This window comes from Gobio gobio (assembly GCF_949357685.1).
Source record: "Gobio gobio genome assembly, chromosome: 7".
In the NCBI taxonomy this organism is placed as follows: domain Eukaryota; kingdom Metazoa; phylum Chordata; class Actinopteri; order Cypriniformes; family Gobionidae; genus Gobio; species Gobio gobio.
This window is the reverse complement of record NC_137103.1, coordinates 9297093-9323838: the sequence shown is the minus strand read 5'-3', so window position 1 is coordinate 9323838 and position 26746 is coordinate 9297093. Positions and strand designations below refer to the sequence as shown.

The window sequence follows — 26746 nt, the reverse complement described above, 5'->3', positions numbered from 1 at the left end:
GTGGTTACTGTGCTAATAATAATTATGGTCATAAACAATGTCATTATTCAGACAACAGGTATGTCTTTCTGAAGGTTTGGAAACTGTAGTAGTTATATCTCAAAGTGGGCCAACACATCATATTTAATACGCAGTTGCTGATAAATTTTTCTGCTGAGCTACAAAAGTAGCTTTTTATAGTCTTGTGACATCACAAACACATTGAACTACTGTGGCATCAATGTTTGTAGAACTAGATGATATGTTGATAACTGGACATTATCTGAGTGTTATAGAGTTGGTTATGTAACTAACTAGAGCCGGTGTTTCCACAGTCAATCCATTTCTGGCTTTAGAGACAGTTTCCACATTCCACTCCACTGAGATGAATTGGAAGATTTAGCATTTGAGAGCTTTGCTTTTGTTTTTATTACTTGTTGTTGTTTTGTGTATTCATTACATCAGTGGTTTAATTTGGTGTGGTGTAATTCATCTCCGGAGAACCCCCGCTCGCGCCGCCGCGTATAAAGTGAAATTGATCATTATTTCACCAGCTGAGCAGCGAGCGAATGCACAAACACGCGATTCAGGAACAATGAAAAATGGCCCTGGCAGCAATTAAGCTCCCAGCGCAGCCGAGGCTGATAACGTTACACGCGGAGATGTGGGCGAATGTGTGAGGGGTTGCCAGATAAATCTGTAAAAGTTCCCCGGCCTCCAGGGATCTCGTTAACTCCTGTACGGCTCTGTGTTTTCATCGACGGTGCACTTCTGAGCGGGAGAGAGAGATGGATCGACTCTTTAATGAAGACTCCGGTCTCCGTAATCATAATGGGTTTTGCAGCATGCACACTCTTTAGGCCCAGAAGTGTGGCTGCTGTACTATGTTTAAATCTGTGTGTTATAGAAGAGGGAGGTGGACATGTGATCTCTGAGGCGTTATGGAGGTGTGGATCCTCACAAACTATTGGTCGTTGGGACTGAATGTGTGGATTGTTGACGTTCTCTGGAAGAGTTAATGGACCGCAGGGTGTCAGACAGGACGATTATGTCACTGTATAAGTATGTTTATATCATGGTAACAGTCAAATTGTGAAATGTTATTGCATTTTAAAGGGGTCATGAACTGCATTGTTTTATGATGCTTCCTGGGGTGCACTTATAATGGTAGTATGATTTTTACATCAAAAATGGTCATAAAGAAAGAAATAATTAGAAAAAGGCTTTTTTTCCATTGTAAACGCCTACTACTGTGATTGGCTGCTGTGAGACTTCAGTGTAAACGCCCACTGCTGTGATTGGCTGCTGTGAGACTTCAGTGTAAACGCCCACTGCTGTGATTGGCTGCTGTGAGACTTCAGTGTAAACGCCCACTACTGTGATTGGCTGCTGTGAGACTTCAGTGTAAACGCCCACTGCTGTGATTGGCTGCTGTGAGACTTCAGTGTAAACGCCCACTGCTGTGATTGGCTGCTGTGAGACTTCAGTGTAAACGCCCACTGCTGTGATTGGCTGCTCTGAGACTTCAGTGTAAACGCCCACTGCTGTGATTGGCCGCTGTGAGACTCCAGTGTAAACGCCCACTGCTGTGATTGGCTGCTGTGAGACTTCAGTGTAAACGCCCACTGCTGTGATTGGCTGCTGTGAGACTTCAGTGTAAACGCCCACTGCTGTGATTGGCTGCTGTGAGACTTCAGTGTAAACGCCCACAGCTGTGATTGGCTGCTGTGAGACTTCAGTGTAAACGCCCACTACTGTGATTGGCTGCTGTGAGACTTTAGTGTAAACGCCCACAGCTGTGATTGGCTGCTGTGAGACTTTAGTGTAAACGCCCACAGCTGTGATTGGCTGCTGTGAGACTTCAGTGTAAACGCCCACAGCTGTGATTGGCTGCTGTGAGACTTTAGTGTAAACGCCCACAGCTGTGATTGGCTGCTGTGAGACTTTAGTGTAAACGCTCACTGTTGAAAATAAATAAGCACATTCCCAGCATTTTATCCTTTGAAAGGTGATGTTATTTGTAGTCCAGTGATCCTGTATCGCTCCTCTCTCCTTGTCATCTCACTAACACTCCAGTGGGCGGGGCCCAAGTTACGATGATGAAGTAGGCGTTGATCTTCTTCTGCAGAGGCGGGCTTTCACCATCTTTTACAGGCACAATCAACAACGAGTCGTTCTCTGGGCTTGGTTACAATAAAAGCTGTTTTTGGACTAGGAAGGATGTTTTGTTGTTGTGATACTTACTTGATGGATGAAAAAGATAAAATTTCACAATAAAGGCCAAACATGCAAAATCACACTAACACTTGAGTTAAAAAAAAAACAATAAAATAAAACAAGACCTTTCAGACTAATTTTATATAATTAATAATTAAATTATTTGTTTAAAGGATTAGTTCACTTTCAAATAAACTTTTGCTTATAATTTACTCACCCCCTTGTCATCCAAGATATCCATGTCTTTCTGTCTTCAGTCGAAAAGAAATGAAGATTTTTGATGAAAACATTTCAGGATATTTCTCCATATAATGGAAGTCAATAGACCCCAAACGGTTCAAGGTCCAAATGAGAGGTTCAGTACAGCTTCAAAAGGTCTTTAAACCACATCAAACGGTTCCAGATGATCAATAAGGGTCTTATCTAGCGAAACGATCGGTCATTTTTTTTTTAAATAAATAAAGTTTAAGTTTTATAAGCACAAGTGCTGGCCTTGCTCTGTTCAGTGATGCGCGCTCGTGACGTCACGTAAAACGCAATTACATTGAAAAGGTCACGCTAGACGCAGGCGCAAAGACGTTTGAATATGTGGATGCGGTCCTCCTTCCGCTCATTTGTAAACACTGACTCGGTACTTCCGCCTGCGTCTAGCGTGACCTTTTCAACGTAATTGCGTTTTACGTGACGTCACGAGCGCGCATCAATGAACAGAGCAAGGCGAGCATTTGTGCTTATAAAACTTAAACTTGATTTTTTTTAAAAAAATGACCGATCGTTTCGCTAGATAAGACCCTTATTGATCGTCTGGTACCGTTTGATGTGGTTTAAAGCACTTTTGAAGCTGGACTGAACCTCTCATTTGGACCTTGAACCGTTTGGAGTCTATTGACTTCCATTATATGGAGAAATATCCTGAAATCTTTTCATCAAAAATCTTCTTTTCTTTTCGACTGAAGACAGAAAGACATGGATATCTTGGATGACAAGGGGGTGAGTAAATTATAAGCAAAAGTTTATTTGAAAGTGAACTAATCCTTTAAAATACCGTAAATATAAAAATATGCAGTTAAATTCTGATTGGGTAAGGCACATTTGAAGCTATTATATAAACAACAGTAACCGTACATCAGTTGAATGTGTATTGTGACTCAGAATTACATAACAGACTCCTTACCCTAATAATCTTCATCTTGACTTATTTGGGACGTGTCCCGTTTTGTTTTTTCATATTTCTACATAGTCATTTTCATGCATAAATGTGGATAAAATATAACAAAATTATGGCTTATTTCTGCATTTCCGGCAAAATACAGCAAAACGCTCCACTCACGCTCACGGGTAAAACGACATTTGCTGAACTCCGACATTTCTCTGTATTGGAGGCTACTATAGTTGTTGTAGCCATTAAGAAAATGTATTTAGTTTTATATTTAAATATTATAATGTAAATTTTTTATGTCTATCTATGTTGTCAATCTATGTTGATTATGAAAAGTGAACAGCATGAGTGAGAAAGGAGACATAGAGTGGGTCAGACATGATTGTGACCGCGTCTTTAAGTTCTGTTTTGTAGAAAGCCTTTCTTTAAAGTAAATTTCGTTTGGTATAAATTGTATCTTAATTGTAATCAATGTTTCATCAGCCAATTGGGGTATTCTGGGTTGAGCGAGCGGAGCTTAATTGGTCAGTATTATTAAATTGCAGACAAAGATTTTGGATAGCTAGGTTGGTGCGGTACAGGGCCCAACATCATATTCTTTCAGAGGCCCAAAATTGCTAGCGGCGCCCCTGGATGAGATATTTCTACCATTTGACCGCCCAGCCCTGAGAGACAGTGCAGCAGACAGGAAGTGATGGAGAGAGATGGGTAGTGTAAGTGAACACAACACCAGTTAGTGTGCTATCCTTTAGGCCACGGCAGCGACATGACTTGTGCGTTTGATATATTTCACACACAGATTGATGTCAGCTTTCAGTTGATTTTAATTTATCTGCGATCTTGTGTTGGTTCTGAGCTGAATCTGACGGTGTGTGTGTGTGAGATTCACTGGCGTTGCTTATCAGAGGAGCTGCTATCAGGATGATTTATGTGCAGCGTTCCCTCTCGGCCTTTCTCTCCCTCTGTGTCTCCAGTCATTACTGCGCTATTGTTCACACCGCTAATAAATCTGACACAGAGGCCTCTGGGAAATCCCAGGGATGCTTGGTGACGTTAGAACAGTTTGAGAGTCATTCGCTGCGAGCGGAAAGCTTATGACTGCACACGACTCCTGTAAAAAGAGCGCTAAATGATGGCGTGATTTAATGCTGGTGTTCTTACTGATGTTTTGACAGGTCACGCACTCAAGCCACAAGTGTCCTCCATATTCACGTCATTCCTGGACGGGCTGAAAAAATTCTACATAACAAAGGTGAGGAAGAAGCGCGAGTGTGTGTCAATACAGTTGTACAACTACGAGTGCAACCAGAAGTAAAAACTCCATAGGGAAAATGACTTTTATTGATAACTTATAAACATTTAAAAACAGGCATTTGTTTCTGGTGAAGCTGTCAGCCTGCATTCACTCAACTTAGTTTTAAAATAATGGTGTTTAACCGCAGAATCTGTGGTGAAAACTACATTACCCATGATGCTGTACTGAAAATTCCACCAATCAGAGAGTCGAAACAAGCGAAACATGACAAAAGAGCTCATTAACTCCCATGAAGCACTGCGAATGACATAATGGCGTCTCTCAAAATACTCTTGATATATTCTTCTTCTTCTTCTTCCGCTCTGGAAGTCTATGGCAGCTCATAGAACCAATTTCGGGAAAGTTATGAAATTTGGCACACAAATAGAAGACAATCTGAGTTGTCACCAGAGCAAATTTAACGTTTTTTCGCCACCAACTGTCCAAAGTGGCTCTCACATTTATGCTAATAACCTTTGACCTAAGGGCTTTTTCGAACTTCTCCTAGGCGTTTATCCAATTTTTAAGATTATTGACCGTTCGCAAAGACCCACCCCCTTTAGTTACCGTTGCTCTGTCCGACAAGCCGCGCTCTCACACCACACACACCTTCTCAGGCAGTGAAAAACACATCGCAGAGCAAATGACAGACAGGACAGAGCAGGTTACTTTTAACATGAAGCAAATTCTCAACTCTTACATTTTGTCTTTTTTTTTTTTATTAAAGAAATGTAAACAATAAATAGCGTTTTGTGGCTCTTTAATGTGTGTTGACAGGTCGCTGTAGTGCCTCAGTTAAAGCTGCTCATGAACCGATCATCTCTAGTTAATTTATAGTATCAAATAAACATGAATGAACTTCTGAAGGAATGTTGTTTCAACCGCGGAAAGCCGTCAGTTTACACCGTTTTTCAAGTTCATGTCCACCAACGTTAATCTACGAACTCTCTTGACTACTTTGTCGGACAAAAATGGCAGATTCGGCGAATGGCGGATCATGATTGGTCAGATCGCCTGTCAATCAAACTCCCGGCGAAGGATGAGTTGAAATAGGTCCTCTTCAGACCACGCCGACAAAAAGTGATGGAATTCAAGTCCATCCGTCCAACTGTTCTCGAATAACGTGCGAGCGGATTGAACAAAAAGCACGCCAAAATGAACGCGAGGCTATAACTCTGCAACACTTTAGCGAATTCTGTCCAAACATGGTGTGTCATCACAAACATGACCTGAGGCTGCGTGCAGCGTTTCGGCACAGTGCCACCTAGTGCTCAGGAGGTATGAAAAATAGACATTCTAACTTTTGAACGGTTTGGCCATAAATCACAACTGGTCTCTTTAGATTCAGTGCATCATGCCGAGTCATACGATACACAATTTTCCCATATTGGCCATTTTGGGCGTCGGCCATTTTGAATTTTGTCATAAAATGCTATTTTTTACGAACGAGTTGCCGTATCATTACAAAACTCAGAGCGTGTCTTTGCCACGTCCCCTGACAATACTCCAAAAGTTCCGCCGCAGCGCCATCTTGTGGTCAACAGTTATTATGAAATTTCCAAAAATGCTAATAACATTTGATTATGTTAGCCTATTATAATGAATAGATAATAGACTGATTAATAGGTCTTAATCGATTCCTTGGGTCATGCCGAGAACATAGATACCAATTTGTCTGAACTTACTGTCCGCCATTTTGATTTTCTTTAAAAACCTACTTTTTCGATCTTCTCCTAGACCATTTGTCCGATTTTCACCCAAATCTAATCGCATCATCTCCAGACCGTGTTGACAAAAAGTTATGGAGATAGATTAAACCGTTTTCATATAGCGCAGAAACAAATTTAAGGCATAATGCCAAAATGTCTGAGGCTGTTTCTCTGCAATGCTTTGACATATTGACACCAAACTTTGCGTGTCATTGTTACCTCACTCTGACCACACACATCAATTTGGTCACAGCGCCACCTATTGGTGGAATGTGATAAACCATTAACTCTTTACTATCGATTGTACTTATGATTTTTCAGCCATTTTGCCTGAAATGATCTTGATATGTGTTTAATTATTCATTGTTGCAGTCGGTCTGACGCTCTTCAGCCATGTTGGCTTATCGTGTTCTTTGTGCTAGGTCCCGATAATTGCTGCTTCTAGCTATATTCGAGGCCAATGAACCCTAATGGCTAGAAACAACATTCTTTTTTCCTTCGATTCCTTGGCGCAAGCCGATTCGATTGTACTCTGACGTCATTTTCCGTCATGAAAATGTTCCCGCCATTTTGAATTTTCCGAAAAACCTACTTTTTTGAACTCCTTCTAGGCCGTAGCTCTGATTTTCACAAAAATTGAACCAGATCATCTTCAGACCATGCAAACAAAAAGTTATGAAATTCAAGTTGATTCGTCATATAGTTTTTGATAAACGCGCAAACTAATTTTACGTAGTGGTTGGGAAAATACACTTTTTACGCTATTTCTCCGCAAAGCTTCATCGTATTCAAACCAAACTTGGTACATGTCATCACAAGCAAGACCCGAGAAGACATGCAGCATTTCGGCGCAGCGCCACCTACTGGTTCGGAGATACAAACAATTGCTATTTTTGCGTATAACTTCTGAACCGTTTGTCCAAAAATCATAGGAGTGGTCTCGTTAGATTCCGGACGTCATACCGACTGATATCCAATTTTACCATATCGGCCATTTTGGCTGTCAGACATTTTGAATTATGTGCTAAAATGCTGTATTTTATGAACACATGAATGAATTGTTACGAAACTCGGTATGGGTCATCAACACGATGCCCTGAAGGAGCCTGAGAAGTTTCGAAACAAAGAAGTTTATTTTTTTCCCCCAAATGCCTATAACTTTGGGTGTGGTGTACTTATTTTTTTGTCTCCTGAATCCTTGCCAAGTCCAACGATACCAGACTTGCCAGGTTTTGCCGTATGGTTTGTGCAGCATGGTAATTTAGGGCTTAAAAAACATCAGCTGATATCTTTGAAACTGCTAGTCCAAACGAGACGAAACCAGCGTCAGAAGTTCATAAACATAGGTCGATAGCTATATGCTAATGCCCAAATGTCAAAATATTGATAGTAAGGGGGAGTAAAATCCAATCAAAGTCAGGTGTCAGTCATTTTTTACGTGTTTTTTCGTATAAATGTCTATAACTCCAAAACGAAGTGAGATAATTTCACCAAAATTGACACACACATGTATGAGCTCACTCCGAAGACACATAAAAAATGTGGGATTGTGCCTCTTGGTGGCGCTATAATTGAACAAAACATGAAATTCCCATTGACTACAATGCATTTTTCAGCCTTTTTGCCTAAAATCATCTTAAAATGTGTTTAATTGCTCATTGCTGCCCGTTGATCTGACACTGCCAGCCATTTTGGCATGTCTTGTCTTCTTCTTTGCGCTTGGCCCCGATAATGGCTATATAATGGCTATAACAGCTATATTTTTAAGCTGTTTTTAATTCTATTATATCATTTGCGATGCTTCATGGGATTGTACCCTCACAAAAGCTAAGCACACAGTATTTAGACTGTGTATTTTTGTCCGATTTCCACATTTTTTTGCTTCAAATCAGTTTGTAGAGTTATGATTCTTTCTGATTTCATCTACTGATTATGAAAAGTATCTGATGATATTATTGGCTAATGTTTTTTTTAATTCACGCCCACGCAGGCTTGAAATGAAATCAGGAATAAAAACTCATTTTAGAGGCAGAGAATGTCAAAGTCTCGCACATTATGATAAAGGATTATCACAACTATTTATTTTCTTCAGAATAGAGTTCACTGATGTCTCTTGATTTCATGTTGTCTAACGGTGTGACCCCGTTCTCAGTTTAAAGGATTCGACCCGCACCACCTGTGTGTGGCGACGCTGTTATTTGAGGGGGATCGTGGGAAGGTTTTGCAGCACGAGAAACAGGTTTACGACATCGCAGCCAAATTCGGGTAAGAAACCCTCCGCTTTTTTGTGTGTGTTCTTCCAATCTATGCCGTTTCTATGCAACCAGAGTTACTGTTTCACCAGTATAGTTCAGCATGGGTCATTTGGGTCGTGACCCCTGACCTTAAGTGATCTTTCTGATTGTATACGGAAGCACTGGCGTTTGTCTCTGTCTTTTCATGCTCCCTCATTCATCACGGCTCTTTCAGTGGCAGTGATGGGTGTGTGAGGAAAAGAGTGCACAGATTGAATGATTTCTGCATTAAAGGTTGGTTTGATTTTGAGAATATTTAATTAGAGGCCGATTGTGATGGATAGAAGGGGAATCCCACAGCTGACCTTATTGATCCGATGCCTCTGTGTGCGCGCGCACGTGTGTGTGTCCATAAGGGAAATGTTCACCAGACCACAAACTCCTCGATGATCCTTCTTTTGCAACAGTGACTGTGCTGATAATATATGATGTTCCTCTTCACGTCCCAGTGACCTGTACTCTGGTTTGTTACTATGAGTATGTGTGTGTGTGTTTTAGGGGACTGGCAGCAGGAGAGGACAACGGTCAGAGGGGTTACATGCTGACGTTTGTGATCGCGTATCTGCGGGTGTGTTACACTTCTTCATCCTCCTCCATTTCAACAGACTTCAAAATACACCAACATGCAGCTACAATAACTTGCACTTTCATATCTAACCCTAAATGTGTGTTTTGGTGGCATGTCTTAGGAAGGTTTTTTGAACACCCATTCAAAAGTTTTGGGTCAATACGATTTTTTAAAATTAAATGTAATACTTTTATTCAACTTGGAAACATGACATTGATCAAAACATTAAGGTCTTTTATAATTTTACACAAGATTCTATTTCAAATAAATGATCTAGTGATTCTAATAATCCTGAAAAAATGTTTCTCCCAAATTATGAAGCCGCACAACTGTTTTCAACACTATAATAATCATAAATGTTCATAAAAAAATGTGAGCTCCAAATCCTCATATCTGAATGATTTGTGAAGGATCATGTGACACTGAAGACTGGAGTAATGATGATGAATTCAGCTTTGATCACAGGAATATATCACACTTTAACATATAGTCACACAAAAAACAGCTGCTTTAATTTGCAATAATAATTCACAATATTACAGTTTTTACTTTGTGAACAAAGTTATTTTTTGGTTTTTGTTTATTTTGTGTAGTTAAGTGTTTTTGCTTTCGTCTGTTTTTTAGTTTTAGATGTGATTTGTTTTTGTTTAGGTGTGTTTTTGCTTTTTTCTTTTTGTTTATTTATTTATTTTTTGCATTTTGTTTTGTTTTTGCTTTGTACTTGTTTTTTGTTTGTTTAGTTGTTTTGTTTTTGTTTAGGTGTGTTTTTGCTTTGTTTTGCTTATTGTTTAGTTTAGTTGTTTTAAGTTGTTATTTTTTGTTGCTTTGTTCAGAGGTTTTGTTTGTTTAGATGTTTTCTTTTTGTTAAGTTGTTTGTTTTTGTTGTTTTGTTTTGCATTTTGTTTTTGCTTTGTACTCAGTTTTTGTTTTTGTTGTTTTTGTTTAGTTGTGATTTTGCTTTGTTTGGCTTTTTGTTTAGTTTAGTTTTTTGTCTTTTGTTTTTGCATTTTATAATTTTTTTGCTTTTTGTTTAGTTGTGTTTTTGCTTTTGTTTTGCTTGTTTAGTTGTTTTTTGTCGTTTTTTTGCTTTGTTCTGGGATTTTGTTTGTTTGGTTGTTTTTGTTTAGGTGTGTTTTTGCTTTGTTTTTCTTTTTGTTTAGTTGTTTTTTGTATCTTTTTTTTGCTTTGTTCTGGGTTTTTGTTTGTTTAGTTGTTTTGTTTTTGTTTAGTTAGGATTTTTTAATTTGTTTTGCTTTTTGTTTAGTTTTTTGTCTTTTGTTTTGTTTTTGCATTTTATTTATTTTTTAACTTTTTATTTAGTTGTGTTTTTAATTAGAGGCCGATGGTGGCATGAATATAAATAAATGCAGTCTTATGGTGAGCAGAAGAGACTCCTTTCAAAAACATAAGAAATCTTACCGACCCTGAACTTTTGAATAGAAGTGTATAATATAAATATCTGTTTATGGCTGCTTATGTACAAAAGGAAGACAATGTGATATATTTATAACCGAATACCTGACTATGATTGGTCAAGCACTGATTGCTTCACGTCAGCGGTCCTGTTTATCCTGTCAGGGTTTATTTTGAGATAATTTACATTACCCTTATAAATGTATCTCTTAACATATATATAAATGTATGCTGGGATTGAATGAACGTTTAGTTTACACATTTAAAACCCTGTATATTGGCTGATTAACTGCTCTGACTGATATATTGGTCTGCTGATACTCAACTCTATATATGAAGCTGTTGTTGGTAGAGTTTATTGCTGGGATATCGAAGAGCGAGAGCTTGATAACCTCAAGACCTCAAACAAACTGCAGGTCTCGAGGTTAGCTACCTCTAAAGGCTTTTGAGTTTGCAAACTCAAGTCCCAATTACACTGTACAGTTCTATGTCATTAGTGTAATATCTGTGTGTGTGTGTGTGTGTGTGTGTGCAGGATTTGGGAATGGACTACTACGTGATCGGAGAGTCGTTTGAGACGTCTGTGCCCTGGGACAGGTAAGCGATGGTTAGGCATGACTGTGCTCTTTCTGTTGGTCGCCCACACTCTCCACGCTCTCTTGGACACTGTCGATGTCTCTGTCTGGATGCTTTAGTGGGAGTGGGAAGGTTACAAGGACACAAGTAAAGGAAAAACTTCATGCAGGGTTCCCACGGGTCCTAGAAACCCTTGAAAGTTTGTGAATCTGAGAAAAAAAAAATTAGAATACAGCTAAATTAAATAGATACAGGTTCTTGAATGTGCTTGAATTTATTTTGTGCAATAAGTTTTCTGGAAAACATTCCATATTATTACCTCCGGTCCGCTAATGTGTTATTTCGCCAACACTTCGTGGCCTATGCATGCTAGCTTGCTTGATTTACGTTAGTAACACGCATCTACGCGTCCCGCCTGAGGTATTTGTGTTGAACGGTGCCATGATGTTCATGCGCGCGTGAAAACACTACGATGTTACCGCAACATATTCAGTGCTGACACCAAACCCAATGACTGTATATTGTGTTCAATACACATAAAACATCTGTGATTATCTGTTGGCCAAATATTTTATTTAATGTAATGTTGAATTGCTTTGCTTGTTAAGATGAGGCAACCCATGAGGCAAGAAAATCTTAAAGCATATTCATATATCTGAACACTTCTGGTTACATGAGCCTAAGCTCTGTTCAGTAAAATCCATGCAGAAGTGAATATCAGATCATTTTTGAGTACAGTGTAGGATGTGCCGAATACTGTTTAGTTTTATGCAAAACAGAAATACGACAAATAGAATATCAGATCTCTGTCATATGGCCAAACATAAATGCTTTTTTGCATAGTTGTGTTTGACACATGAACTGTAGCAATGCGTCTTACAAGGTGACACGATGTAACCTTGCTCTCACATGAAGTTCTTGAGACCTGGAAAAGGTCTTGAATTTGAAGTTAACTTAGCTGTGGGAACCCTGTTCATGTCAACCTGTAACTTCAGCTCTTAGTGTTTACACTGATTATGAACTGAAGAGTTTAAAAGCATCGCAGGAACTGAGTGTCCAGAGTCCAAATATAAGAGTGATGTGTGCTGTTGTTGGGCTTTTTGTTTACTTTTGCTCTATTTAGTTTAGTTGTTTCTGTGTGTTTTTGCTTCGTTCAGTGTTTTTTTTTTTTTTTTTGTCCTTTTGTTTTTGCTTAGTTTTTTGGTTTGGTCTGTTTTTTTTGTTTTGTTTTTTGTTGTGTTTTTTGGTTTTAGTCGTTTTGTTTTTGGTTTGGTCTGTTTTTTTTAGTTTTAGTTGTTTTGTTGTAGTCGTTTTGGTTTGGTCTGTTTTTTTAGTTTTAGTTGTTTTGTTTTAGTCATTTTGTTTTTGGTTTGGTCTGTTTTTTAGTTTGTTTAGTTGGTTTTTTTTTGTTGTGTTTTTGTTCTTTTTTTGTTTTGGTCATTTTGTTTTTTGGTTTGGTCTGTTTTTTAGTCTTAGTTGTTTTGTTTAGTTGTGTTTTTTATTTTAGTCGTTTTGTTTTAGTTGTTTTGCTTTTGGTTTGGTCTGTTTTTGTTTTAGTCGTTTTGTTTTTGGTTTGGTCTGTTTTTAATTTGTTTAGTTGGGCTTTTTTGTTTTTGTTTTTTGTTGTGTTTTTGTTCTTTTTTGTTTTAGTCATTTTGTTTTAGTCGTTTTGTTTTTGGTTTGGTCTGTTTTTTAGTTTTAGTTGTTTTGTTTAGTTGTGTTTTTTGTTTTAGTCGTTTTTGGTTTGGTCTGTTTTTTGTTTTAGTTGTTTTGTTTAGTTGTGTTTTTTTTCTTTTAGTCGTTTTGTTTTTGGTTTGGTCTGTTTTTTAGTTTTAGTTGTTTTCTTTAGTTGTGTTTTTTGTTTTGGTCGTTTTGTTTTAGTCGTTTTGTTTTTGGTTTGGTCTGTTTTTTAGTTTTAGTTGAATAATTTTTTTTTTTTGCCGTTTTGTTTTTGGTCTGTTTAGTTTTTTTTTAAAGTTTTTTTTAGTTGTGTTTTTTTGTTTTAGCCGGTTTGTTTTTGGTTTGGTCATTTCGTTTTTTAGTTGTGTATTTGTTTGTTGTTTTTGTTTAGTTGTGTTTTTGTTTTTTCGTTTTGTTTTTGCTTTTTTGTGTGTGTGCTTTTGTTATTTATTTTTCTTGTTTATTATACATTGTTGTATTTTTATTCCTCATACTTCAATTTGAGTTTTATTATAGTTTTAATTACTTACATTTGACTATTTTTAACATTTCAGAACAATATTGATAGGTCACTTTTTGGCCACTCTTCTTGACAACACATTATTAAGTATTTATCTTTTTCTCATGTGTCTCTCTTCCAGGGTTTTGGACTTGTGCAGGAATGTGAAAGAGAGAATTGTAAGAGAGTGTAAAGAGAGAGGAGTACAGTTCTCTCCGCTGTCCACGTGCAGGTACACACACACACACACACACACACACACACACACACACACACACACACACACACACACACACACACACACACGTCTATCTTTCTGACCTTTGATTTGCTGACGATAAGTAAGCGTCTAACGACCATCCGGACTAGTAATAAAGAGCAACACGCTAAAAATATTACCCACAAGACCCTAGCATGGTGGAGGCAACTATTGTATAACCCAGCACTGCTCACATTTTCTTCAGTAAATGTAAAATCTACAGGTGTGGTTTGATATATTGATTAGTGAACTCTGTGTTCGCTCTGATCTCACCTTTCCCGTCACACACACAGAAAGAGAGGGAGTTTGGGGCTGAAGAGCTTTCCTTGGCCATTCATTTCCTGTCCTTTGCTTTCCTGCTGCGTGTGACATGATTGATGTGGCCATTTAACCTCTGCAAAACCAGATAAACTTAAACTTACTTTGTCTCAAAGTCAAGGGTCACAAAGGCAGGCCCTGGAAAGAAAGCATGTCAGTGTCTCACTTTGTTTTTGTGCCTTTCTAGAGTCATAAAAGAGCCGTTAATCTGCTTTAGCAGGAAGAGTATTAACATAACTGATTATAGAAACATCAAACACTCCTCGCGCTCTCGGAAATGATGAAATAAAATGACGGACATCTTCCCTGGAAGGACTTGAAAGCATCATAACTTAAAATTTTTTTGTCTTTGTTTTTCTCTGTCCAGAGTTACACAGACGTATGATGCGGGTGCCTGTGTGTATTTCTATTTTGCCTTTAATTACCGGGGTCTGAGTGATCCGGTTCACGTCTATGAAAAAGTGGAGGTAAGCACCGCAAGAACGGTAAAGATTAGCCATCAATCTTTAAACCATAGCACATTTCTCAATATTCACCTGTGAAAGTGAACTGTCCAAATGAACCTTGCAACCTTAGCTGATCTAACTAAACCTTCATTTCACTACTAAAAACATCAACTTCTATAAGCATTTTGAAAGGAAAGACTCAAATGAATCAGTGAATCTTTTATTTTTAAGCGGTTCATTAATATGAACTGTCCAAAGGAACCTAGCCACCCTAACTGATACATCTAACCCAATATTTATGAAGCCCTTACTTTTGTAGTGAAATAAATCTTGAGTTATGACTCGAATCACTGAATCATTTGTGTTTGTTTATTTGTGTGAATCAGTGAATCATTTGAAAGTCGTTCTCTTTCAGTCTTCAGTAAGTGTAACTAACGTGTCTTGTTGCTTGTGTTGTGCAGCATGCGGCCCGGGAGGAGATCCTTGCCAATGGAGGAAGTCTGTCTCACCATCATGGAGGTGAATTTCACCACACAGCATGTGAATCTTCTGAAATAAATGAATCTATCCTGTCACTCTGAGCTCTACTGAACAAAACACACACACACACACACTCGGCCTCTAGACTCCACAATTGTAGCGTTGGGGTCAGTGGTTTGTCCTGGTTTATTGGGTCTGAAACACATGACTTATCTACATTACCGCCCGCCTGCTGCTAGCTAAACATCACCAGACTCATTAATCACACACACTCTCTCTCTCACACACACACACACACACACACACACACACACACACACACACACACACACACACACACACACACACACACACACTCACTCACTCACTCACAACCACACACACACGCACAAACACTCACACATGCACTCTCTCACACACACACACACACACACACACACACATGCACACAGACACACTCTTATACATACATACATACATACACACACATGCACACACAAACACTCACACACATACGCTCTCACCCACACGCACTCACCCACTCACATGCGCGCGCATGCACTCTCTCTCACACACATACACCCACTCTCTCACACACTCACATGCACACACACGCATGCACTCTCTCTCACACACATACACCCACTCTCTCACACACTCACATGCGCACACACACACACACGCATGCACTCTCTCACACACATACACCCACTCTCTCACACACTCATATGCACACACACACACGCATGCACTCTCTCACACACATACACCCACTCTCTCACACACTCACATGCACACACACACACACACGCATGCACTCTCTCACACACATACACCCACTCTCTCACACACTCACATGCACACACACACACACGCATGCACTGTCTCACACACATACACCCACTCTCTCACACACTCACATGCACACACACACACACACACATGCACTCTCTCTCACACGCATACACCCACTCTCTCACACACTCACATGCACACACACACACACACACATGCACTCTCTCTCACACACATACACCCACTCTCTCACACACTCACATGCACACACACACACACGCATGCACTCTCTCTCACACACATACACCCACTCTCTCACACACTCACATGCACACACACACACACACACACACACGCATGCACTCTCTCACACACATACACCCACTCTCTCACACACTCACATGCACACACACACACACGCATGCACTCTCTCACACACATACACCCACTCTCTCACACACTCACATGCACACACACGCATGCACTCTCTCTCACACATACACCCACTCTCTCACACTCTCTCTCTCACACACACGCATGCACTCTCTCTCTCTCACACACACGCATGCACTCTCATGCACACACACGCATGCACTCTCATGCACACACACGCATGCACTCTCTCACGCACACACGCATGCACTCTCTCGCACACACACGCATGCACTCTCTCTCTCACACACACGCATGCACTCTCTCACACACACGCATGCACTCTCTCACACACACGCATGCACTCTCTCACACACACGCATGCACTCTCTCTCTCACACACACACACACGCATGCACTCTCTCACACACACACAGGCATGCACTCTCTCTCTCTCACACACACGCATGCACTCTCTCTCTCACACACACACACGCATGCATTCTCTCTCTCACACACACGCATGCACTTTCTCTCTCACACACACACGCATGCACTCTCTCTCTCACACACACGCATGCACTCTCTCACGCACACACACGCATGCACTATCTCACGCACACACACGCATGCACTCTCTCACGCACACACAAACTCACGCACACACACACACACACACACACTCACATGCTTATTCACACTCTAACACACATGCACTCTCTCTCACACACTCACATGCACACATACACTCTCTAACACACATGCACTCTCTCTCACACACTCACATGCACACACACACTCTCTAACACACATGCACTCTCTCTTTCACACTCTCACACACACATGCATGCACTCTCTCACGCACACACAAACTCGCACGCACATATACCCACTCTCTCACACACACATACACTCTCACACATACATGCATGCACTCTCTCACACACATACACTCTCTCACACATACATGCATGCACTCTCTCACACACACGCACACACACACGCATGCACTCTCACGCGCACACAAACTCACATGTACATACACCCCCTCTCTCTCACACACACATACACTCTCACACATACATGCATGCACTCTCTCACACACATACACTCTCTCACACATACATGCATGCACTCTCTCACACACACACACACACACACACACACACGCATGCACTCTCACGCGCACACAAACTCACATGCACATACACCCCCTCTCTCTCACACACACATGCACACACTCACTCACTCACGCACACGTATGCACTCTCTCTCTCACGCACACACAAACTCACACACACATACACACACTCTCTCTCTCACACACACACAGATCTGTAGCCCACAGTTTGAGTCCTATATGGACTGTTAGAGGAATAGTTCGCTCAAAAACGTTTCCTGACCGTTGTCATTCATTCCAAACATGAATGACTTCTTTCTTTTTCTGTGGAATACAAAAGACGCAATGCACCGATGCACCGCTATTAACATTTTGGCCAATACCGATAACCGAGAACCCTTTATATATGAAAGCCACTAACTGCTAAATTGACAGATAAATCAAAATATCAGCCAAAAATATCGGGCCGATAAAGATAGCAGTAAAAATGAACTTCTATCGGCCGATACCGATATGGTGGCCGATATATCGCGCATCCCTAAATTAAATGAAATAAGATGTTATTAGCAGATAATCTGTCCTCCTGTGACCGGTTAATGCTGCGACCGGATCATTGAGAACTGAATCAGTCAGATGCAAAATAATATCTTTAATATTTCACAGAAGAGAGAGAATTAAGTCCATTTGAGATGACATGCTGGTGATTTTTAATTTTTGGATGAACTATACCTTTAAAATGAGAGGACATGCTGATGTTTATACACTTTCATCACCGCTATCTAAAAGAAGGAAAGCCATGCTGATGGTGTGTGTGTGTGTGTGTGTGTGGTGGGGGGGTTCTCTGTAATTGTGATTAATAGCAGTGCTGCGGTACTATCTGCTGCCGACAGGCCCTTTTGTCTACACACAATCACAGCATGACAAATGAAGTGTGTGTGTGTGTATCTGGAAAAACAGATGTAGTCTGGGCGCGCGAGGTGGGAGGGCGCAGGAGAGAAACGCACAGTTTACTAACCTGTGTTTACCGCGGGTCAGAGCTGTGAATACACACGTTTGCCAGACCTCCACGCGCTTTAAACACAAACGCACACAGATCCTTTGTTGCACATTGACCATGTGTGCATGCATCTAAAGCAAACTAAACCAACAGAAATATGCCCTTTGAACTTTGAAAGAGCGCGTGAAAATAGATGTGCTGCTGTGCTAGAGATAAAGGGTTAAAGAGAGATCGTACAAACAGCAGGAAATAACCAGAACTAATAATGCCTCCGTTTGAGTCATTTGGCCAAACTGATTCGCAAAGCATTTGTCAATCATTTGAGGTCGGTGACATCTTGAAAACATTGACAAAACAACACGGACACAACGTAAATAAATTAGTTTGATACTATAGGTTTGTTATACCTAGCAAACAGAACTAACTAAAAATGTATTTCACTACAAAAAAGAGAATGAATCAGTGAATCATTTGTGTTTCAGCAGTTCATTGAATCGGTCCAAAGCAACCTAGCACCTCTAGCTGATAGAGCTAGCTGAACATTTATTTCATTCATACAAAAAGAAGAGCTTCCAAAAATATTTCGAAAGTAATGACTCAAATTAATAATTTGTGGGGGTTTTTTTTGTCTGAATCAGTGAATCAATTGTGTTTAAGTGGTTCATTTTAGTGAATTGTCCAAACAAATCTAGCCAACAGAACTAACTGAACATTTATGTCACTAAATTGAGAATATCTGTGAGTATCTATTAAAAAAGAAAGAAAAGAAGGGCTTCTGAGAACATTTTGAAAATAACTCTAATGAATCAGTGAATCATTTGTATTTCTTTTGGAATGAACTGTCCAAACGAACCTAGAAACAGAACTAACTAAACATTTATTTAACTAAATAGAGAAAAGCTGTGAGTATCTATTAAAAAAAAGGAGGGCTTCTGAGAACATTTTGAAAAATAATGACTCAAATGAATCAGTGAATCATTTGTGTTTTCACTGGAATGAACCGTCCAAACAAACCTAGCAAACCTCGTTTCAGCTGTTCATTGAAATTAACTGTCCAAAGGAGCAACCCTAGCTGATAGAAGTAACTGAACATTTATTTCACTAAATAGAGAATAGCTGAGAGTATGTATTCAAAAAAAGAAGGGCTTCTGAGAACATTTGAAAAAATAATGACTCAAATGAATCAGTGAATCATTTGTGTTTTCACTGGAATGAACCGTCCAAACGTAACCTAGCAACCTAGCAAACAGAACAAACTAACTCAAATGAATCATCACTAAATAGAGAATAGCTGTGAGTATGTATTCAAAAAAAGAAGGGCTTCTGAGAACATTTAAAAAAATAATGACTCAAATGAATCAGGTTGCTCATGTCCAAACGAACTGATTCACTAAAATGAATAGAAACGTTCCAATGTTCTCCAGAACAACGATCACCTCAGCTGTCCAACATCTATAGTATTAGAGATGTGTTTGGACTACTGTGACCGCTACAAAGTACAAAGCTTTTTTTGGTGCCGTGACCCGGATTCGAAGGTTGCTTGTTGTTTCGCAGTAGGAGTTTTGTTTTTCAGGTCTGTTTGTTTGGCACCATGCAGACATGCTCAAACACGTCTTCTGAGCTGATCCCAGAGTGTCAGAGCGCAGCGTGTGTGAACGCACGCCCCAGGAAACAGCGTGTGTGTGCGTGTGTGTGTGTGTGTGTGTTTGTGCAGGTGAAGAGCAGGGGTTATAGGGGAAATGAGTGCATCAGCCTCAAACACACTCGTCCCCTGTTGGACACACATACCTATGCTTTTGTCCCTGGCTCTAGTTTTTGCATGTCTCAGCTGTGTGAAAGTGGTTATGAGAGATGAATAGTGACAGGATAGTGATGGAAAGAGAGAGCAGGAATATGGGCTGATGGCGAGATGATAGATGTGTAAATTATCTCCGTGATGGAGGCAATGATGCAGTCATGCCTCCTTCTGTTTCTGTCTGTCGCCCAGCAGAGACGCACACACACCGCTGGGGGTTTGAGGAGGGGCTGATGTGCGCCGCTCCTGATTGGCTGGCTGCGCCTCAGGTGGGCCGGCCGTCTGTTCTTCCATGCGAGATGACTGGCTCTGTCGCCACAAGACCTATTTGCATATGTATGAGAGAATCTCAGCTTGGGCTGTTGCCAATAGCGAGCTGGCCTTGCCCTAAGCCCCGCCCCCTTCTCAAACAGTAACGCATTATGACGAAATGCCGTCTGCTCGCTTATCAATCATAGTAAGTGTGTGAGAGAGGGAGACGGGACACCGCGCTTCTCTAAACCGCTGCTCTGACAAATGTGCTGTGTGCTGTTATACTAACACAACACTCATAAAGGACATGCCAGTGTTTTAATGAAATGGGAAAGAATCATAACTATATTCTGTTCTAGAAGTCTATTCCATTCTATTCTATTATAAAATCTGATTATTTTAATGATATTACAATTTATAGAAATGTGAATGTCTGAATTATATCTAGGGACCAGCATATCACATATCAAACATCATATAATATCATGTCATATATATCATATCAATCAATCATATCTCATTCCAATCAACCATATCTCATATCTCAATCATATCTTGTATCATATCATATCTATCATATCATATCTATCATATCATCTCAGTCATATCTCATATCATCAATCATATCTTGTATCATATCATCTCAATCATATCATATCTATCATATCATCTCAGTCATATCTCATATCATCAATCATATCTTGTATCATATCAAATATCATCTCAATCATATCTCATATCATCTCTATCATATCTCGTATCATCTCATATCATCTCTTATCATCTCAATCATATCTCATATCATCTCAGTCATATCTCATATCATCAATCATATCTTGTATCATATTAAATATCATCTCAATCCTATCTCGTATCATCTCAATCATATCTCATATCATCTCTCATCTTTCGTATCATCTCAATCATCTCATATCTCAATCATCTCATATCATCTCAATCATATATCATCATCTCAATCATATCTCATATCATCTCAGTCATATCTCATATCATCAATCATATCTTGTATCATATTAAATATCATCTCAATCCTATCTCGTATCATCTCAATCATATCTCATATCATCTCTCATCTTTCGTATCATCTCAATCATCTCATATCTCAATCATCTCATATCATCTCAATCATATATCATCATCTCAATCATATCTCATATCATCTCAGTCATATCTCATATCATCAATCATATCTTGTATCATATCAAATATCATCTCAATCATATCTCATATCATCTCAATCATATCTCATATCATCTCTGTCATATCTCGTATCATCTCAATCATATCTCATATCATCAATCATATCTTGTATCATCTCAATCATATCTTGTATCATCTCAATCATATCTTGTATCATCTCAATCATATCTCGTATCATCTCTATCATATCTTGTATCATCTCAATCATCTCATATCATATATATCATATCTTGTATCATCTCAATCATATCTTGTATCATCTCAATAATATCTCATATCATCTCTATCATATCTCATCTCTATCATATCTTGTATCATCTCAATCATATAATATCTATCAAATCATCTCATATCATCTCAATCATATCTCATCTATCATATCTCAATCATATCTCAATCATATCTCATATCAAATCATCTCAATCATATCTCATCTATCATATCTCATATCATATAATCTCAATCATATCTTTCATATCACCTAAATCATATCTCATATCATATCAAATCATATAATCTCAATCATATCTTATCAATTTGATAGGATATACATGATATATTTTAAATCAAATCATCATATATCATATATTATATCATATATTAATAAATAATAGCATATAATGATTTATAATATAGCAATAAATAATTATTAAAATATTAGCTTTAAATGATAAAATACTAACAATAAATTATTAAAATATTACCAATAAATTATTAAAATAATAGCAATAAATGGTGATTTAAAAAATAACAATAAAAGATTAAAATATTTGCAGTAAATAATGATTTAATAATAGCATATAATGATGATTATATAACAATAATATATATATATAACTACAATTATTATTATTATTAATCTATTACACTATTAATTGCATCCAAAATAAAAGTTTGTGTTTACATAATGTGTGTGTGTGTGTGTGTGTGTGTGTGTGTGTGTGTGTGCGCGTGTGCGTGTGCGTGTGCGTGTGTGTGTGTGTGTGTGTGTGTACGGAGTATAATTACTATGTATATTTTAATACACACATACATGTGTGTATGTACATCTAAGAAATATTTACAGTATAACAACAATAATAATTTATGGATTAATAATAATAATCAATATAATAATATTTTAAAAAATAATTTAATAACACTGTTAGTTCCCCTATTGTTGTGTTTATATTACATTTTCTTAATTCTTTAACTTAATTCATCTTTAAAAACAACAATAATGATGTAATAACGTTTTAATAGTAATCATTTAATAATCTTGATGAAACAATTAAATAACACTTCTCAAAGTTATCTTGGCAAATTGCTAAACGAAAATCCATTTTTCACACTGTACAATATAATATTGTGATGCCTAAATTCAAAGTGTTTTAAGTGTTTAATTTTTTCTATTTCTATAAGAAAATTGTATAGAATATTAATATCAGCCATTTATCGACCTCAGCGTGAATTTAATCTTCAGCTTAAAGGCTTTAATATCAGTGATCGGTCGTTGGTTTTTTTGGGCCAGTAAGCAGCAACCTAGCAACCGCACAAAACACCCTAACAACCACATAGCAACATATTAAAAACACTCTGGCAACCATCCACGATTTTCCTTTTAATCGTTAACTTCACTGTCATATTTTCTGACTAGCACATACAAGTAGTTTTGATAGGTTGTTAGAGTCAATTTCCAAATGCTAATGTGATATTTTGTGCTGAAGTTGTGTGATAATTCCTCTGATATTGATGTCTGTTTGTTGGCGGCGTGCGGCGTGGAGTTTGAGCATGAGCGAGATCAGAGCCGAGCCGCTGGGAGCTCCGGCTGCATAATGAGTTTGATAGTCTGCTGCTCTCCATAAATCACATCATGCAAAACATCTCAGCGTTTCAGCAGTGCCGCCCACCGCACAACATCCATCATCCAGCGCGCACAGAGAGCCGCTCACGTCCTGCTGTCTGCCTGCTCACCCTCTCTCTCTCTCTCTCTCTCTCTCTCTCTCGCAGTGGGAAAGCTCCGGAAGGAATGGATGAAAGAGAGCGTGTCCGGCGTGGGGCTCGGCATGCTCCAGTCGGTGAAGGAGTTTGTGGACCCTCAGAACATTTTCGGCAACAGAAACCTGTTGTAATTCAGCAACACCTAACCTTTTCTACTATCTTCTAGTCATATTTGATTCAGACCGCATATTCTCGGCGTGTGTGTGTGTGTGTGTGCGCACAGTAACCCGATAAACCACTCCTCTGTTTCTCATTAACACCATCCTCTTGTCACCTTTAACCTTTGACCTCGTCTCCTGCGAGGGCTCAAGCGTCCTCCTGATCAGGTGACTTTTGATACTGTAAGGTCTGGCACTGCTGTCGTGTCTCATACATTATTCTGCTTTTTGAAGCAGTGTGCCTTCTGTCCGTCCGTCTGTCTTACACTCCTCTTTCTGAGTGTTTTATTATCCCCTCTTCCTCACTCTACTTCTGCCTTTTCTATTGGTCAGCTCAATCGTTTTTTTGAGGGCTAAATTGAGAAATGTCCCATTTGTATTTCACTCCAAAATCAAAAGAATCAACGTTTTTGGCTTTGAAAAATATGCAAAAATCCTACCAAATGGAGATGAGGAAATGAGAAATATTTATTATTATTATTTGTGGAATGGAAATGGGAATTGTTCTAATGTTGCCTTTTTTAAATCGTTTTATTTGTAACACTTTATAATAAGGTTTTATTCACAATTATTAGTTCATGCATTAGTTGACGTTATTAATAATAATCAACACAGAATTTATTATTCTTAGTTCATGTTCATTTCCACATACACATTTTTTACATGAATTATAACATCAGTAATGCTTTATGAATTAATGCGAGGTAACAACGATCAATAGTACACTCAAAAAAATAAGCCTTTTTTAATTAATAGTTTAATACATTTTTAATAATTGAACAATCCTTAATTAATTATTCAATTAAAATGCATATGGATTATTCAATTGATTAATAGTACACTCATTATAAATGTAATCATTATAATATAGTTTTATAATTAGCATTAAATTATAAAATATTAGCAATAAATTATTAAAATAATAGCATATAATGATGATTATATAACAATTATATTAATATAATTGAACAATCCTTACTTTATTATTCAATTAAAATGCATATGGATTATTCAATTGATTAAAATTTAATCATTACAATGTATTTTTTATAATTAGCATTAAATTATAAAATATTAGCAATAAATGATTAAAATGATAGCATATAATGATGATTATATAACAAAATATTAATATAATTGAACAATCCTTAATTAATTATTCAATTAAAATGCATATGGATTATTCAATTTAATTTGATGGAATTTTACTATTAATTCAATTGCACAAAGGCTTATTTTGTTCATGTTTTTCAGTGTTATTCATTATCTAATCTACACGACCTTATTGTAAGCTGTCGTTTTTCTCTTGATTCTGGAGCGAGGGAGTGTGTGTTTTTGTGAGATTGACCCTTTAAAGAGGTGCGGTTTGTGCGCTGAGCCTGTAAGTGTGTGTCCTGAGCAGAGATGTGGTGTGTGTCTGCCTGATCTGATCATCTGATCTCTCCTTGTGTTTCTGCCAAAGACTGTCAGCATCTCTTCTTCTGCCACACACACACACATCTGTACATCCTGTATATAAACACGGTTTGGAGAGTATGTTCAGAAGGTCCATCACGATAAATTGTATTTTTTTTAACACAACATATGCAAAAAAAAAAAAAAAAGAACGCCAGAGATGATCTGAACTGGGATCTAAAACATTACATGTGACTGTTACGTCGTTTGATTTGTACGCATTCAACTTTGAGGAAACTCCTCCTCCGCTCATCTGTTGGTGATTTTCCCAGTGTGTTATACGTCGAGTCCGTTACACTTGGGTTTGATTTGTATGAGATGCTTTCTTTTCACTGAAAACCCTGTCATTATTTACTCGCGTTTCATCTGTGGAACACAAAGAGAGATGTTTGGAAGAATGTTCACGCTGCTCTTGACCATGGAAACATTCAGCCAGGAAGAGTTCAAAAGGAATTAGTCAGCTTTGTTTGACGCACATACTGAAATCGACATTGTAGCTAAAAACATTCCCCGATCGCCAAAGCTCTGAAATCTCATTTATGTACATTAAAATTGCTGCGTCATGATCAGTTATGAGACACAAACACTGCCGTTTGCCATCATTGATATCGGATTATAGTTTGCATTAGAGGGATGACGTCTAAATCCACTCCGGCTTTCCTCGAGATTTTACCAGTTCAATTTATGAGTGAAATAAGGTCTGTGGGAAATTATATTTTGTGATACTTTACGATAACTTTATGACACTTACTGGCGTTTTGCTCTACAGCATTAATGACACACACCCATATCGAAAACGCAAAGTTGTTTTTTTTTAAGAAAATGCATGTTTAAGGCAGTTTGGGGTGTGAGTGTGTGCCGTTTAAAGGGATAGTTCACACAAAAATGTAAATCCTCTCATTAATTCCTCCCCCTCATGTCATTCCAAACCCGTAAGACCGCTCATCTTCAGAACACAAATGAACATATTTCTGATGAAATCCGAGTGCTCTCCCTCCATAGACAGCTATTTAACACTTTCAAGGCCCCGAAAGGCAGTAAAGTCATCGTTAAAATAGTCATGTGACTCCAGTGGTTCAACCTTAATGTTACGAAGCGATAAGAATACTTTTTAAGCGCAAGAATAAACTGATATACTGACTTTATTCAACAATCTCTTCTCATCTGTGTCAGATTCTTACACTGTTGATGTAGTAAATACAGTGCAAGGCTTCCGGGTTCTACATCAGAACGCCGGCTCACCATTGGCTGACGCTGTTCACATGAGCACCACGACGCAGGAACCGGCCAATCAGTGGCCAATGGTGAGCCAGCGTTCTGATCCGGTTTACTACGTGAACCGCGTACAAAAAGCATACACATCGCTTCATAACATTAAATGATTAGTTCACTTTTAAATAAACTTTTGCTGATAATTGACTCGCCCCCATGTCATCCAAGATGTCCATGTCTTTCTTTCTGCAGTCGAAAAGAAAAGAAGGTTTTGGATGAAAACAGTCCAGGGTTGTTCTCCATATAATGGACTTCAATGGGCTCCAAACGGTTCAAGGTCCAAATGACAGTTTCAGTGCAGCTTCAAAGGGCTTTAAACGACACCAGACGATGAATAAGTGTCTTATCTAGCCAAACCATCAGTTTCTGTGAGAAACCCAGCAGTATTTATGCTATTATTTTACCCTTTATCAGACGAGCGTGATCTCTGAGCTCCGC

The 26746-nt window shown here is 38.5% G+C and overlaps 1 protein-coding gene across 1 annotated transcript in view; it reads left to right on the top strand.

Moving 5' to 3' along the window:
- Positions 1 to 25169, top strand: part of agps (alkylglycerone phosphate synthase) — a 70743-nt gene extending 45574 nt beyond the window's left edge. Inside the window, 8 exon segments of the mRNA XM_079822452.1 lie at positions 4531 to 4607; positions 8511 to 8623; positions 9151 to 9220; positions 11169 to 11230; positions 13531 to 13620; positions 14333 to 14432; positions 14873 to 14930; positions 23433 to 25169. Of these exon segments, the coding sequence (XP_079678578.1) occupies positions 4531 to 4607; positions 8511 to 8623; positions 9151 to 9220; positions 11169 to 11230; positions 13531 to 13620; positions 14333 to 14432; positions 14873 to 14930; positions 23433 to 23554 (692 nt within the window). The 3' untranslated portion in view covers positions 23555 to 25169.
- Positions 25170 to 26746: the final 1577 nt, after the last annotated feature.